Source organism: Mesoplodon mirus (genome assembly GCF_964341445.2).
Source record: "Mesoplodon mirus genome assembly, chromosome: 16".
Lineage (NCBI taxonomy): Eukaryota > Metazoa > Chordata > Mammalia > Artiodactyla > Ziphiidae > Mesoplodon > Mesoplodon mirus.
The window spans coordinates 57,940,353-57,956,075 of NC_138992.1; the positions used below are offsets into that span (position 1 = coordinate 57,940,353).

General features: G+C 37.6%; 2 protein-coding genes across 2 annotated transcripts; both read right to left on the reverse strand.

Annotated features, from left to right (window-relative positions):
- Window positions 1-10,421: 10,421 nt before the first annotated feature.
- Window positions 10,422-12,617, reverse strand: LOC309792031 (E3 SUMO-protein ligase RanBP2-like). Its single transcript, XM_082601247.1, has one exon. It carries the CDS (start codon window positions 11,316-11,318, stop codon window positions 10,524-10,526), a length of 795 nt encoding a protein of 264 aa, XP_082457373.1. The 5' UTR covers window positions 11,319-12,617; the 3' UTR covers window positions 10,422-10,523.
- Window positions 12,618-12,620: 3 nt separating this feature from the next.
- Window positions 12,621-14,979, reverse strand: LOC309792030 (ranBP2-like and GRIP domain-containing protein 3; the record flags this gene model as incomplete). Its single annotated transcript, XM_082601246.1, has 1 exon — window positions 12,621-14,979. The coding sequence occupies exon 1, from the start codon at window positions 14,925-14,927 to the stop codon at window positions 12,621-12,623; it is 2,307 nt and encodes a 768-aa protein (XP_082457372.1). The 5' UTR covers window positions 14,928-14,979.
- Between the last annotated feature and the right edge of the window lie 744 nt (window positions 14,980-15,723).

Here is a 15,723-nt window from a genome sequence, read left to right on the forward strand (position 1 = left end):
GTGAGATTTTATTTCATTTTTCATATTTACATTTTTACAAGTTCTATATTTCCCCTTTGTATTTTAAAATATATTCCATTTTTGCTGATGTTTTCTATTTTTTCACTTATTAATAGAGTTCATAATTGCTCATGAAGCAAGTTTATGATTACTGCTTTCAAATCCTTGCCAAATAATTCCAATAGCTGAATTATATCAGTGTTGGCACCTACTGATTCAAGTAGTAATTGTTCTGGTTCTTGAAATGATGTGTGATTTTGGATTGTATTTTGGACTTCTAGGATATGTTGTGAGATTCTGGATTCAATTTAATCTGTTTTAGTGGAGATTCACCCTGTTTAGTTGTAGCACATAGGTCTGTGTGGAGGTAGAGGTTCAGATACCCACTGGGCTCTACTGACACTATTCCTGAAAAAGCAGATCATGGCATTGTACTACCTTGTTGCTGGTGGATAAGGATAGAAACTCAGCTCCCTGCTGATCCACAAAAATACTACCCTATCAGCAAAAGCAGAATGCCAGTTAGTATTGCCTCACACTGTCTTGTGCTGCCTCACTGCTGGCAACAGGGTGGAGAACAGTGAGGATGGAGGTTCATAACTCCACTGGGCTTCATTGACACAGGGGGAGATGTGGGTGCAACGTCCTGAATAACACCAACTTACACTGCTTTATTCCACATTGTTACTGCCTGGTAAGGTGAAAGTTCAGCTCTTTGCTTAGCCCAAACAAGAACAATCTGGTGGGATATTCAGAGCACTATCTCTTGCTGTCTATCGGCAGTAGGGGAGAGATGTGTGGAACTTTGGCTCTGTGCTCAGCTCCCCTGACACCAAGAATGGGGGTGTGGGGGAGTTTTTCCACTGGTATTTAGGTGGAGTACAGTGGGTATTGTCAATAAGTTTACTACTCTATTAGGCTATCCTTATCATTTTCCTTCTTCTTTGGCTAGGTAGACCAGGCTTCTCTCGGGTCATTTTGTCTACGTCTTTTGATAGTTTCAGGTTGCAGTCCCCCGTGTCTCAACCTGGCTATATAGAAGGCAAAGCTAACAGCCACAGAGCTCACTGTCTTTTCATTCCTCAAATCCCGTGGTCCTTAGTCAGCCCATCTTTTTCTTTCCATCATTCAGAGTCTTCCTATATTTGCTTGTTGTATTATGCTCACGTTTTTAAGTTGTGCCATGAAGGAACATGTTTTCTCTACCCTTGTAGGTATTTTTGACTCATTTAATAATTAAATTGATGTAAGATAGATTAACAGGAGAAAAGTAAACTTCAGTTCCTGTATACAGGAACCACCCATAGACATGAGAAGCTCTCAGACATTCAGGCAATTGAGGCTTATATGTCATCCTGAGCTAAGGAGAAGGGGGTAGGGGTCTAGGTCTCAAAGCGAAGGAAGACAATTCACAGCAAGATGGGAAGAGCAAATGTTTGGTAAACAAGTGTTTTTCATGCCTAAAAGAGACACAGAGTCCACAGAGAGGACTCTGAACAAGCCCTGTTAAGCTCCGCCAGCTTATTACACATAGCCCATACTCTTTATAGTCATCTCTGGTGACAGTTTCTTGCTGGACCAGGCCCTTTATTTAAAAATTATTTTAGGCAGTTAAGGCGAAGGTCAAAAAGCTTTTTTTTCTTGAATCTGCTGTGTCTTGATTGACTTTAGCTCAAAACAATCCACCTGCCAACACGGCACATTTTGAGGCAGCTTATTTTGTTCTTCAGTTGATAAGAATTACAACTTGAAATTACATATTCAAGGAATACGTGTATGTATGCATATATCCCTACATATATTTGTTTACATATAAAACTATATATACCCATATATATCTAGCTATCCATATATATCTGGATGGATATATATATATATATATATATATATATACCTATATATGCAATGTATATATAGTGGCATTGTATATATTTCTATGCACTCATATAGAATGTGTCAGTACTTATGAGTTATATCCACAAACATTTTTTCTTTTATTCTTTAAAAAACTTGTGTTCCTGCAAGTAGCCAACCATTTGTTGTTGTTGTTGATGTTCTGAAAAATGGATAAAGTAGAAATTTTATTTAGCAAATTTACTCTTTATTAGCGATATTCTATACTAAACTAAGTTTGTGTTAGGAATCAGCAGTGTGAGTATTAATTCTTTCATTACCACTCATGACTCTAGGCAAGTTAGAGAACTTCCCTGAGTGTCACATTTCTCATTTGGAAATGGATTGCGTGAGTATGTGATAGAATATATTATCTCTACACTCCTTTCTAGCTCTCAAGCTTTCTTTTTAAGTTTTTAAAACATAAACTTTAAAATTTGCATACTTATTCTTTAGAGATACTAGAAACAAAATATTACTCAAATCAGTCAAAAACAAACTACATTGTATATTTTGGAATAGGAAGAATAAGTATTTAACACTATCTCACCGAGTAAATTTTGCTTTTCTTGGAGACACTAGCATTTATAATATTTTTTTTTCCTTAGTCCAATCCTTCTATGACAGCCACAGCTGTGCCTTCTCTGAGCCCTCTCCACTCTGGTGGGTGGCCTGCTGTTTTGCTTTAGGAAGTCTCAGATATGCTCTTGCTAATACTTAAGACATATCTCTCAAACTTGAGCCTTATCTCTCTAATGAATGCCTGTTCACCCTCAGAGCTAAGTGCCCAGGGAGAACCAAACCTCTTGATCCTTGCTTTATGAACATTTACTTACTGGATCTCAGGGTCAGAAGCTCTGTGTTGTAGTCACTCTGGTATTGTACTCTCTCCAGGAATCTAGGGTTCAAACAGCCCCTGCAGCCACTAACTGCTATGGTGATAGATGGCCTCAAGCTGGTTTGACTGCTCCGGACTTCAGGTATATGAATTCCTGTAAGTCTGGACTTGCTACTGCACTGCTCTCAAGCCGCAGTGTTCCTTCTGCTCTCTCTAGGCAGCCTACCTTTAATGAGGTGCTTTCCTAGCAGCTTGGCTCCCACCTTATCCAGGCGTCTTTTATGCTAGTCCAGGCAAAGCCCAGAGCGAACCACCTTATTTTTAGTGTTCTTCTACAGCACCTATTCTAGTCTCATTCCTTCTTTCAATAAGAACAGAAAATGCAGATAAAAGCCATGCATTATACTATTTTCTTATTATACCATGATATGCATTGATACAAGGCTGTGGTATTTTTCTCCTAATCAGGACAGACATTTACCTCCATTAGTAAGATAATCAGATGCTGTCTATTGCCCTCAGAAAGGAATCCGAATGTACAGCTTATACTAAAAGTCTTTTTAAGTCTTATGTGAGAGTAGAATTTTAAGGAATTTTAAGGAAATGGTTAGATAATAGCCCTATTGAAAGAGAGCTGGATAAACGTAATAGACAGATTAAGATAAGAGAGGGAAAAAGAGAGAGATGAGAGAAAGTTGTTAGACCTCTACTCTACATGTATTAGTTTTAATATATCTTCTGCTCAATTTGACTACTAACTGAATCAGTTTTTTTGGTTTGTTCATTCTTAAAATTTGAAAAATGTTACATTTAAATATTACATTGGTGTTTCATTTGAGTTTATCTTGAAAGCAAAACTACCAATGTATACATTGCATTTAATGCCAAACTACCACTGTATATCCAATTACTTAAACAAATTGCATACAAAAGTAAATAGTGTAGAACTGAAAGACCTAACAATTAATTCTGGTCCAGGGAAACCTCTGCCCTTTCACACAAACACAAAACAAAGCTGAGATGAAACGTAGGATAGAATGCAAAGGAAACTATAGTACTGAACATTCCTGAGACTTGAAAGAAAAATTGGAGAATAAGCCATTAACCATGAAGTCATTTATTAAAGACTAACAATGATTCAAGTCACCTAGGAGTTACCACCTGGGCATTAGGCACTTTGACCACCAGTGAAACAAATGTCAAATGTCACCAAATGTTATTCAAATGCTATAATGCTATATATGTTTGTACTAGAGCAGTCAGGCTCAGGGAAATAGCAGAATAGGTGCATACATGGAATAAGACTCAGTCTTGATTAGTATGCTTCTGGGTAATGTTTGGTAGGTTTTATTTAATGTTTTGTAAACTGGTGTCATGAGTGAGATTAGTTTGGAGTTCTCTTTATTTTTCTTCATTTTTTTAGAGGGGCAGGGGGCTATGTAGCTGATGGACTACATCTTTTGGACTATATCTTTAATCACTATTTGGTGTCAATATTTTGCCGATTTCATTAAAAAAATTTGGAAACTCTCTTCTTTTTTCTGTGCTTCAAAGGATTTTATATAGCTTTGGAATTAACTGTTTCTTAACAAACTGCTCTAGGAAACAGTCCACTTTTTGAGCATAGCTCTTTGACAAATCTGTTTCTTAGGTGGTATTTATCTGTTCAAATTATCTATCTGTTCTGTGATTGTTAGATTGTTAGTGGCAGTTTACATTTTCCTAAAAAATTATATATATATATATATGTATCATTCAAGTTTCTAAATGTGCTTACATAGAATGGAGAAAATTAGTCTCTCATGATTTAGGTAACATCCCCTATATCTGTGATTATTTCTATTATCAGTGTGTATGTCATGTATTTGTGTGATATCAATTTTCCCTGTTTGGTTTAGAAAGTTATGTTTTATATTATCTTAATTTCCCCCCCAAATAGTTCACTTGTTTATTTATTAGGTCTATTAATGTTAATGAGGTGACTTTTGGAAAGCCCTTAGGTAACTTGAGGATGGGGTCTGGTTGCCAGGGAAACCTACTTTGTAATTAGTGGTTTGGACTTTCAATCCCATCCCACCACACCCTCACCTCTAGGAAGGGGAAAACGTCTGGAAATTGAGTCCAATCACCAATGGCCGATGATTTAAGCAACCATACCTAGGTAATGAAGTCATCATAAAAACCAAAAAGGATGGGATTTTGAGAGCTTCCAGTGAATACATGGAGATATGAGGAAAGTGGTGCACCCAGAAAGCATAGAAGCACGGCATCCTTTCACCATACCTTGCCTTATGCATCTCTTTCATCTACTGGTTCCTAAGTTATATCCTTTTATAAAATAAAAGGATATAAAATGTTTCTCTAAATTATGTAGTCCACTCTAGAAGATTAATAGAACCCAAGCAGGTGGTTGTGTGACCCTCCTACTTATAGCTGTTTGGTCAGAAGCACAGGTAGCAACCTGGACTTGTGTTTGGCCTCCGAAGTGTGTGTGTGGGGGGAGGGGGCTATCTTGTAGTACTGAACCCTTAACCTGTGCTATCTGATTCTATCTCCTGGCAGACAGTATCAGGATTAAGCTAATACCTTGGAGGCCTTGAAAAAAAAATACACATCAGAGCTAATAAGTACATAACAAGTCCATCATTAGAGAAATATAAATTAAAACTACAAGATACAATTTCATATCCACTAGATCAGCTATCCAAAATAAGACTAACAATAACAAACAGTGGTGACAATGTGTAAAATGTGGAAAAATATCATACATTTCTGGGAGAATGTGAGATGGTACACCTACTTTGGAAAACAGTTTAGAAGTTTCTCCAAAAGTTAAACATAAAATACTGTAGAACCCAACACTTGTAGGTCTATACCCAGGTTATATGAAAATGCATGTCCACAAAAAGACTTGCACATGAATGTCCATAGCAGCATTATTCACAATAGCCAAAAAGTGGAAAGAACTTAAATGTCCATCAATTGATAAGTGAACAGACAAAGTGTTGTATATCTATACAATAGAATACTACTCAGTAATAAAAAGGAAGGAATTCCTGGCCAGGCTATGTCCTGGATTAACTTCAGAAAACATTATTCTAAGTTTAAGAAGCTAGACACAAGAGACAACATGTCATATGGTTACAGGTACATAAAATTTCCAACTAAGGCAATTTTTTTAACATCTTTATTGCAGTATAATTGCCTTACATTGGTTACGTTAGCTTCTGCTATATAACAAAATGAATCAGCTATACATATACATATATCCCCATATCACCTCCATCCCACCCTCCCTATCCCACCCCTCTGGGTGGTCACAAAGCATCCAGCTGATCTCCCTGTGCTATGTGGCTGCATCCCACTAGTTATTTTACATTTGGTAGTGTATATATGTCTAGGCCACTCTCTCACTTCGTCCCAGCTTACCATTCCCACTACCTGTGTCCTCAAGTCCATTCTCTACATCTGGGCCTTTATTCCTGTCCTTCCCCTAGGCTCTTCAGAACCATTATTATTTTTTATTTTTTTTTTTATTTTTTGAGATTCCTTATATATAGGTTAGCATACGGTATTTGTTTTTCTCCTTCTGACTTACTTCACTCTGTATGATAGAATCTAGGTCCATCCACCTCACTACAAATAACTCAATTTCATTTCTCAGTAATATTCCATTATATATATATATATATATATATATATATATATATATATATATATATATATATATATATATATATATATATGCCACATCTTCTTTATCCATTCATTTGTTGATGGACACTTAGGTTGCTTCCATGCCCTGGCTATTGTAAAAAGAGCTGTAGTGAACATTGTGGTAAATGACTCTTTTTGAATTATGGTTTTCTCAGGATATATGCCCAGTAGTGGGATTGCTGGGTTGTATGGTAGTTTTATTTTTTGTATTTTAAGCAACCTCCATACAATTCTCCAAAGTGGCTGCATCAATTTACATTCCCACCAATAGTGCAAAAGGGTTTCCTTTTCTCCATACCCTCTCCAGCATTTGTTTGTAGATTTTAATGATGACCATTCTTACCAGTGAGAGGTGATATCTCATTGTAGTTTTGATTTGTATTTCTCTAATGATTGGTGATATTGAGCATCCTTTCATGTGTTTGTTGGCAATCTGTATATCTTCTTTGGAGAAATGTCTGTTTAGGTCTTCTGCCCATTTTTGGTTTGGGTTGTTTATTTTTTTGATGTTGAGCTGCATGAGTTGCTTGTAAATTTTGGAGATTAGTCCTATGTCAGTTGCTTCATTTGCAAATATTTTCTCCCATTCTGAGGGTTGTCTTTTTCTCTTGTTTATGGTTTCCTTTGCTATGCAAAAGCTTTTAAGTTTCTTTAGCTCCCATTTGTTTATTTTTGTTTTTATTTACATTTCTTTAAGAGGTGGGTCAAAAAGGATATTGCTGTGATTTATGTCATAGAGTGTTCTGCCTATGTTTTCCTCTAAGAGTTTTATAGTATCTGGCTTACATTTAGGCCTTTAATCCATTTTGAGTTTATTTTGGTGTATGATGCTAAGGAATGCTCTAATTTCATTCTTACACATGTAGCTGTCCAGTTTTCCCAGCACCACTTATTGAAGCAACTGTCTTTTCTCCACTGTATATTCTTGCCGCCTTATCAAAATCAAGGTGACCATATGTACATGGGTTTATCTCTGGGATGTCTATCCTATTTCATTGATGTATATTTCTGTTTTTGTGCCAGTACCATACTGTTTTAATACCATAGCTTTGTAGTATAGTCTGAATTCCAGGAGCTTGATTCCTCCTGCTCAGTTTTTCTTTCTCAAGATTGCTTTGGCTATTTAGGGTCTTTCGTGTTTCCATACAAATTGTGAAAAATTTTGTTCTAATTCTGTGAAAATTGCCATTGGTAGTTTGATAAGAGTGGCATTGAATCTGTAGATTGCTTTGGGTAGTATAGTCATCTTCACAATGTTGATTCTTCCAATCCAAGAACATGGTATATCTGTTTCTCCATCTGTTTGTATCATCTTTAATTTCTTTCATCAGTGTCTTATAGTTTTCTGCATACAGGTCTTTTGTCTCCTTAAGTAGGTTTATTCCTAGGTATTTTATTTTATTTTTTGTTGAAGTGGTAAATGGGAGTGGTTCCTTAATTTCTCTTTCAGATTTGCATCATTAGTATATAAGAAGGCAAGAGATTACTGTGTATTAATTTTGTATCCTGCTACTTTACCAAATTCATTGATTAGCTCTACTAGGTTTCTAGTAGCTTCTTTAGGATTCTCTATGTATAGTATCATGTCATCTGAAAACAGTGACAGCTTTACTTCTTCTTTACTAATTTGGCTTCCTTTAGTTTCTTTTTGTTCTCTGATTGCTTTGGCTAAAACTTCCAAAACTGTGTTGAATAATAGTGGTGGGAGTGGAAAACATTGTCTTGTTCCTGATCTTAGAGGAAATGGTTTCAGTTTTTCACGATTGAGAACGATGTTGGCTGTGGGTTTCTCATATAAGACCTTTATTATGTTCAGGTAAGTTCTCTCCATTCCTACTTTCTGTAGGCTTTTCTATCATAAAACAGTGTTGAATATTGTCAATAATTTTTCTGCATCTATTGAGATGATCATATGTTTTTTCTCCTTCAATTTGTTAATATGGTGTATCACATTGACTGATTTGCATATATTGAAGAATTCTTGCATTCCTGTACTAAACCTCACTTGATCATGGTGTATGATCTTTTTAATGTGCTACTGGATTCTGTTAGTGAGTATTTTGTTGAGGATTTTTGCATCTATGTTCATCAGTGATGTTGGCCTGCAGTTTTCTTTCTTTGTTACATCTTTGTCTGGTTGTGGTATCAGGGTGATGGTGGCCTCATAGAATGAGTTTGGGACTGTTCCTCCTTCTGCTATATTTTGGAAGAGTTTGAGAAGGATAGATGTTAGCTCTTCTCTAAATGTTTGATAGAGTTTGCCTGTGAAGCCATCTGGTCCTGGGCTTTCGTTTGTTGGATTTTTTTTTTTTTTTTTTTTTTTTTTTTTGCTGTACGCGGGCCTGTCACTGTTGTGGCCTCTCCCTTGAGGAGCACAGGCTCCGGACATGCAGGCTCAGCAGCCATGGCTCACGGGCCCAGCCACTCCGCAGCATGTGGGATCTTCCTGGACTGGGGCATGAACCCATGTCCCCTGCATTGGCAGGCAGACTCTCAACCATTGTGCCACCAGGGAAGCCCCTGTTGGAAGATTTTTAATCACAGTCTGAATTTCAGTTCTTATGATTGGTCTGTTTATATTTTCTATGTCTTCCTGGTTCAGTCTCAGAAGGCTGCGCTTTTCTAGAATTTGTCCATTTCTTCCAGGTTGTACATTTTATTGTCATATAGTTTCTTGTAGTAACCTCTCATGATCCTTTGTATTTCTGCAGGGTCACTTGTTACATCTTTTTCATTTCTAATTCTATTGACTTGAGTCATCCCTTTTTTTTACTGATGTGTCTGACTAACAGTTTATCAATTTTGTTTATCTTCTCAAAGAACCAGCTTTTAGTTTTATTGATCTTTGCTATCCTTGCCTTCATTTCTTTTTCTTTTATTTCTGATCTGATCTTTATGATTTCTTTCCTTCTACTAAATTTGGGGATTTTTTGTTCTTCTTTCTCTAACTGCTTTAGGTGTAAGGTTTGATTATTTATTTGAGATGTTTCTTGTTTCTTGAGGTAGGATTGTACTGCTATAAACTTCCCTCTTAAAACTGCTTTTGCTCCATCCCATAGGTTTTGGGTCATCGTGTTTTCATTGTCATTTTTTTCTAGGTATTTTTTGATTTCCTCTTTGATTTCTTCAGTGATCTCTTGGTTATTTAGTAGTGTATTTTTTAGTCTCCATGTGTTTGCATTTTTTACAGATTTTTTCCTGTAATTGATATCTAGTCTCATAGTGTTGTGGTCAGAAAAGATACTTGATACAATTTCAATTTTCTTAAATTTATCAAGTCTTGATTTGTGACCCAATATATGATCTATCCTGGAGAATGTTCCATGAGCACTTCAGAAGAAAGTGTATTCTGTTGTTTTTGGATGGAATGTCCTATAAATATCAATTAAGTCCATCTTGTTTAATGTGTCATTTAAAGCTTGTGTTTCCTAATTTATTTTCATTTTGGATGTTCTCTCCATTGGTGAAAGTGGGGTGTTAAAGTCCCTTACTATGATTCTGTTATTGTTGATTTCCCATTTTATGGCTGTTACCCTTTGGCTTATATACTGAGGTGCTGCTATGTTGGGTGCATATATATTTACAATTGCTATATCTTTTTCTTTGATTGACCCCTTGATCATTATGTAGTGTCTCTTATAATACTCTTTATTTTAAACTCCATTTTGTCTGATATGAGAATTTCTACTCCAGCTTTATTTTGATTTCCATTTGCAAGGAATATCTTTTTCCATCGCTTCACTTTCAGTCTGTTTGTGTCCCTAGGTGAAGTGGGTCGCTTGTAGACAGCATATGTACAGGTCTTCTTTTTGTATCCATTCAGCCAGTCTATGTCTTTTGGTTGGAGCATTTAATCCATTTACATTTTTTTTTCAGTGTTTAAACTTTTATTTCACACCATGCAAGGTCAATTATAACACATGAAAAAGTGACAACAGCTATAAGCTGCAATTTCATATTTATACATTGGACATGTCCATTTTCAAAAGCTGAACATAATTACCATGTTGTCTTAACAGCCAGGCTTCAATTCAACTGTTTATACAGGTAAAATCTACTATGAAAAACATTGATTTTATATCTGTCCACATTCTGTGAAAATAATTCTTCGACTAACAGACCCTTTAGGAGAACCAAAGGATTCAATCTTTTTCACAGTATCCATACCATCTTTAACAAACCCAAATACTACATGCTTAAAGTCCAAATGCTCTGCTTTTTTCAGTGTTATGAAAAATTGAGAATTATTGGTATCCTGGCCTCGATTGGCCATGGATAGTAAGCCAGGACTGGTATGTTTCACATCAAAATTTTCATCTTCAAATTTATCTCCATAAATGGACCATCCTCCTGTTCCATCGTGTTTGGTGATATCTCCCCCTTGGCAAACAAAATCTGGAATCACTCTGTGAAAAACGGAGTTCTTGAAACCAAAGCCCTTCTCTCCAGTGCACAGTGCTCTGAAGTTCTCAGCAGTTTGAGGAACAATGTTTGAAAATAATTCCATGGTTATACATCCCAGAGGCTCACCATCTGCACAAACATCAAAAAACACCACAATATTTGTCTCCTTTGCTCTCGGTGATACCTGTTCTTCCTGGAGTTTCAATAAACTCTGTTGACATTCTTCAAATTTTTTCTTAAAACAGTCAGTCATTTCTTTAGTTTTAAATCTCACTGCAAGCTGTTCCACTTTGGCTTCTCCATCAGCATAATCTGAGGCAGTCCAAACTAAAGCATTGTTGGAAACATTCAAGGGTTTCAGTTCCATTGTTTTGGTGATGACGTGGTTTGCACACACTTTGAGCACCTGGTCTCTTCTCATCAGGACCCGGTAGTAATTATTCATCGTGTGCCAGAGGATCTTCATGTCTCCAACCCCACACTCCTTCCACGGACTGGCCTCTCGATCCCATCTGTAAAGTTTGGCTCTCTCTTTAAATAAAATTTCTTCATCTTCTTCTCCAGATTTTACTTCTACCTCTGGTAATGACACTATTGGTTCAAAATGGATATCTTCATTATGAACTACCTCTTCATCACTACCATCTTCATCTTCACCAACTTTACTGGCTGACTGTGCTCCGAACACAGCTGCTCCAGTATTTGCTCACTGGAAATTTTTATCTTTGGACCCAAAAGCAAAATCCCCAGAATTACTGGAAGTCAAGTCTGCAAATGACAGCCCTGTGCTACTTCCAAATCCAAATGAAACTGTTTTGCTTTCCACTTGGCTTGTAGAATCTGCATCATTTTCCTTTCTAGTAGATAAATCCACAGGTTTATCGACAGTTTCAGAAGAAATAGGTGGTGAACTAATAGATCTGGTAGTAAACTCTGGTTCTTCAGATTTACACAAAAATGGTACAGTCACTTTACTGCCATCTGTACACACACTGTCAGCCATGCTAGTTATGTCCTCATTCTGGGATTTTTGAGCTTCCTGAACTTTGTGAAGCTCCGATTGGAAGTCTTCCCCACTTCCATTTTCCTCATCAATGTCACTGCAGACTCCACAAAAAAATGTAGGTGGAAGCTTTAACGTATCTGCTTTTGCCTTTTCTTCAACTGTTGGTTTCTTTTCCCAAACAATAATACATTCTTTCTCATTATCTGTTAGATTTTCTTCTAATGGTCTACATTTTTCTGAGTCATCCAAATATAGTTTTCCATTAAGCTTCTTGATAGCTGTGTGAAAAACTTCATCCTCCTCCTCCTCTTCGCTGATGTAGTCTGGCCTGCTCTTATAACAGAAGAAAGTGGGAGGAAGCTGAAGTTTGCTTGCAAGAGCTTTTTGCTCAGGGGTCGGCGTTAGCTCATACACAATGAGAACATCGTCATCTGAGGGAAGATCTTCAGGCTTTTTCTTCTCTTCCACTGTTAGTGGGGCCCCATGAAAATTCTGTGACCCCTGATATCCATCAGGCACTGAATCTGGTCCATAATTCTCTGTAGGCCAACGATGAGGGGACCCTGAGTTACTGCTATTTAGTTTCAACTCCTGCATTTCTTTCTTAATGGCCTCTACTTGTTGGCAGATCATTTTCAATAAAGAATTTTGATCTTCTGCCCATGGAGGTGGTGTTTTGGGAGAATACTTGTAACTTTTATTTGGTGAGAGAGAGTATTTGGTGGGAGACTGTGTAGAATGTTTTACTTCTGAATCTGCATTTCACAAAGAACCATTTCTATAAAGAGGCCCTCCTTCACTGAAGTCATCGAGCTCCTGCATGACTAAATTAAGCATCTCTTTTACAGATTCCAGGGACACGGGCAATTTCTTAATCACTGACAGATCTGAATCACTGTCATCTAAAATCTTTATCAGGTAGTCTCTGGTCTTTCTCAGGTACTTTTTGCATTCTTCTCGTTCTTCAGAAGAAAGCGCATCATTTTCAATGTCTTCTGCTTTTCTGTGAAAAATCAGTGCAAGATTCCAGTAAGAAACGACATTATTAATAGATTCAAAAGCAGCCACAGCATCGTCTATATTTCCATTAACTGCATCCAATATAGCACATGTTATGTGTGCTTCCTCTTCATACTCACCCATTTCAGATGCCTGAATGTCTGCACTATGAAAATGTTTAAACAGAGGGTCAATAGGTTCAGGGATACTGCTCTTCTTTTTAAGTATCTTCAACAATGGCAAAACCTTCTTCCAGTAATTAACACTTCTGCCTATGTATTCTCGTTGATCATAAAAAGAATTAAGACCACTGTCCATTTTCTGAAGGCACTTTGCCCTGTGCACAAGTAGAGCAGGCTGAAAACCATGTTTTTCCTGGCCCCTTAGAGTGTTTATGTCATGCTGAACTAGAAGTCGCAATTTTGCTGAGGTTCCAGGTATTGCTTTTCTGTGGATTAGATTACAAACTGCATCCCACCAAGATTTCTGTCTTTCTGTGCAAAGCTGTTTACACACAGGAAGTGGCAAGCACAGAGGCTGATAGAAGCTGTAGTGAGAATTACACTTCTTCTTTAATTGTAAGTGGCTGGTATATATTACTCCAAGTAGAAATACTTCAAGATCTAAAATACATATTGATTCAGGTGCATTTGTTTCAAGTCTTGAGGTTTCCAGGGGCAAATGATGAAAAAGCTGTTTTAGCCATTTTCGAATCGCAGGTAAGGCGGGCAATGAATTCCATTGTAAGCCAAGCCAGGTGAGGTGCTGAAGACTACCATTGTGTGCTCGAATGGCACCAACATCATATTGAGCCAAATCCTCAGGACCTGGTGCTTGTACATCAAGGTTTCCAATATCATCATTACCAAGGAAAGATCTATCCTTAGGTGACTGACTAGAAAACAGAGCATCATATACAGCAGACTGCCCACTTTCATTGGCAAGGGATTCTACAACCTCTTTTAAAAAGTCTTGCTTGTCACGACTTAAGTTTAGCAACATATGCCCTGATTGGCTCAGGCGATCACAGGCCATCATTTCCAGTAGATTTTGTCCAGCTTCTCCTTTTATAAATTTAATCTTTGGTCTTGGAACCTGAAAGGCTATGAGATAGCACAACGCAGCCAGCTCAGAGAGCACTTGCCACTGCACGTCACTATGCTGACCCATCTTCAAAAGCAGAGAACCAGCATGCATGTAGAAATGTCCCCTCACTTTGAAGAAAGTAGCTGAGAGTTCATCATTTCCACCCACACAAGATTTCACAGACTGAAGAGCACTATCAAAACTCTCCAACAATTCCCTGCTCTCGTGCACATCTCTCGTGGACAGCGTGAGAAGCATAAGGTTAGTGTAGGCTAGAAGTAAGTCCTGATTGGTTGCTCGCCAGTTACTTTTATCAGACTCCAAACACTGTGAAGATTCCAGATATTCCTTAAGGGTCTGTACAACACAGGAATTCCACTCTAAACTTGAACGCAAGGCTATGTTTCTCTCTGCCTGGTGGCAGTGGGCCCCAGCATCCTTCAGTCTATTGTTTGAGCGATACAGCTCTACTAGTCCGATGTTCATGTGGACATCATCAGGTCTTGCACAAAGTTCTGACTGAATCAAGTCGAAAAGTTTATTCCATCCATCTTCACCTTTACAATCTAAAAGCTGTTCCTTTAGTTTATAAATTGCAGGACTTCCTGGAAAAAGTTTACCTGCTCTTTCAACCCAGTATTTAGCTCTTCCATCCCTAACATCATTTTTACAGAGCAATTCTGCAATCTTCAACACAAGATCTTTTTGTGTTGGGTTTAATTCCACTGAACGCTTATAATATTCAACTGCTTTCTCTATGGTTTCCTCCACTTCATAAAGAAGGCCGAGAAATCTGTGAGCTTTGGGATCCCTTTCTTGCACGTTAATGTATGTAGATATATATTTTTTAGCAAGATCATATTCCTTAGCTTTGTAATACAGTTTTGCAAAATAGAATCCTTTCATTGACTTCTCCCGGGGAGACGGGGCGGAGCCCTGCACCGAGGCGATATACCGCTCCACATCGGCCTTGTTGCGCCTCATAGCGCTGCCGACCAGGGTTCGCGCACGAGATGCCAGTGCCTAGGCCGCAACAGCTGCAGTCTGGGGAACGCGACGCCCAAAGCTCTGTGACGCAGCGCCGTCGCTGGCGAGAGGCCGACGCGCCTGCTCCATTTACATTTAAGGTAGTTATCGATATGTAGGTTCTTATTACCATTTTCTTAATTGTTTTGGATTTGTTATTGTAGGCCTTTTCCTTCTTTGGTGCTTCCTTCCTAGAGAAGTTCCTTTAGCATTTGTTGTAAAGCTGGTTTGATGGTGCTGAATTCTCTTAGCTCTTTCTTGTCTGTAAAAGTTTTAATTTCTCTGTCAAATCTGAATGAGATCCTTGCTGTGTAGAGTAATCTTGGTTGTAGGTTTTTCCCTTTCATCACTTTAAATATGTCCTTCCACTCCCTTCTGGCTTGCAGAGTTTGTGCTGAAAGATCAGTTCTTATCCTTATGGGGATTTCCTTGTATGTTTTTTTTTTTTTTTCCTAGCTGCTTTTAATATTTTTCTTTGTATTTAACTGTTGATAGTTTGATTAATATGTGTCTTGGAGTGTTTTTACTTGGATTTATCCTTTATGGGACTCTCTGTGCTTCCTGTACTTGACTATTTCCTTTCCCATATTAGGGAAGTTTTCACCTATAATCTCTTCAAATATTTTCTCAGTCCCTTTCTTTTTCTCTTCTTCTTCTGGGACCACTATAATTCAAATGTTGGTGCATTTAATGTTGTCCCAGAGATCTCTGAGACTCTCTTCAATTCTTTTCATTGTTTTTTTTTTTTTTTTTT

What these genes read in the sequence shown, in the direction of transcription:
- LOC309792031 (XM_082601247.1), bottom strand. Translation starts at nt 11,318, where the DNA reads ATGAAGATCCTCTGGCACACGATGAATAATTACTACCGGGTCCTGATG.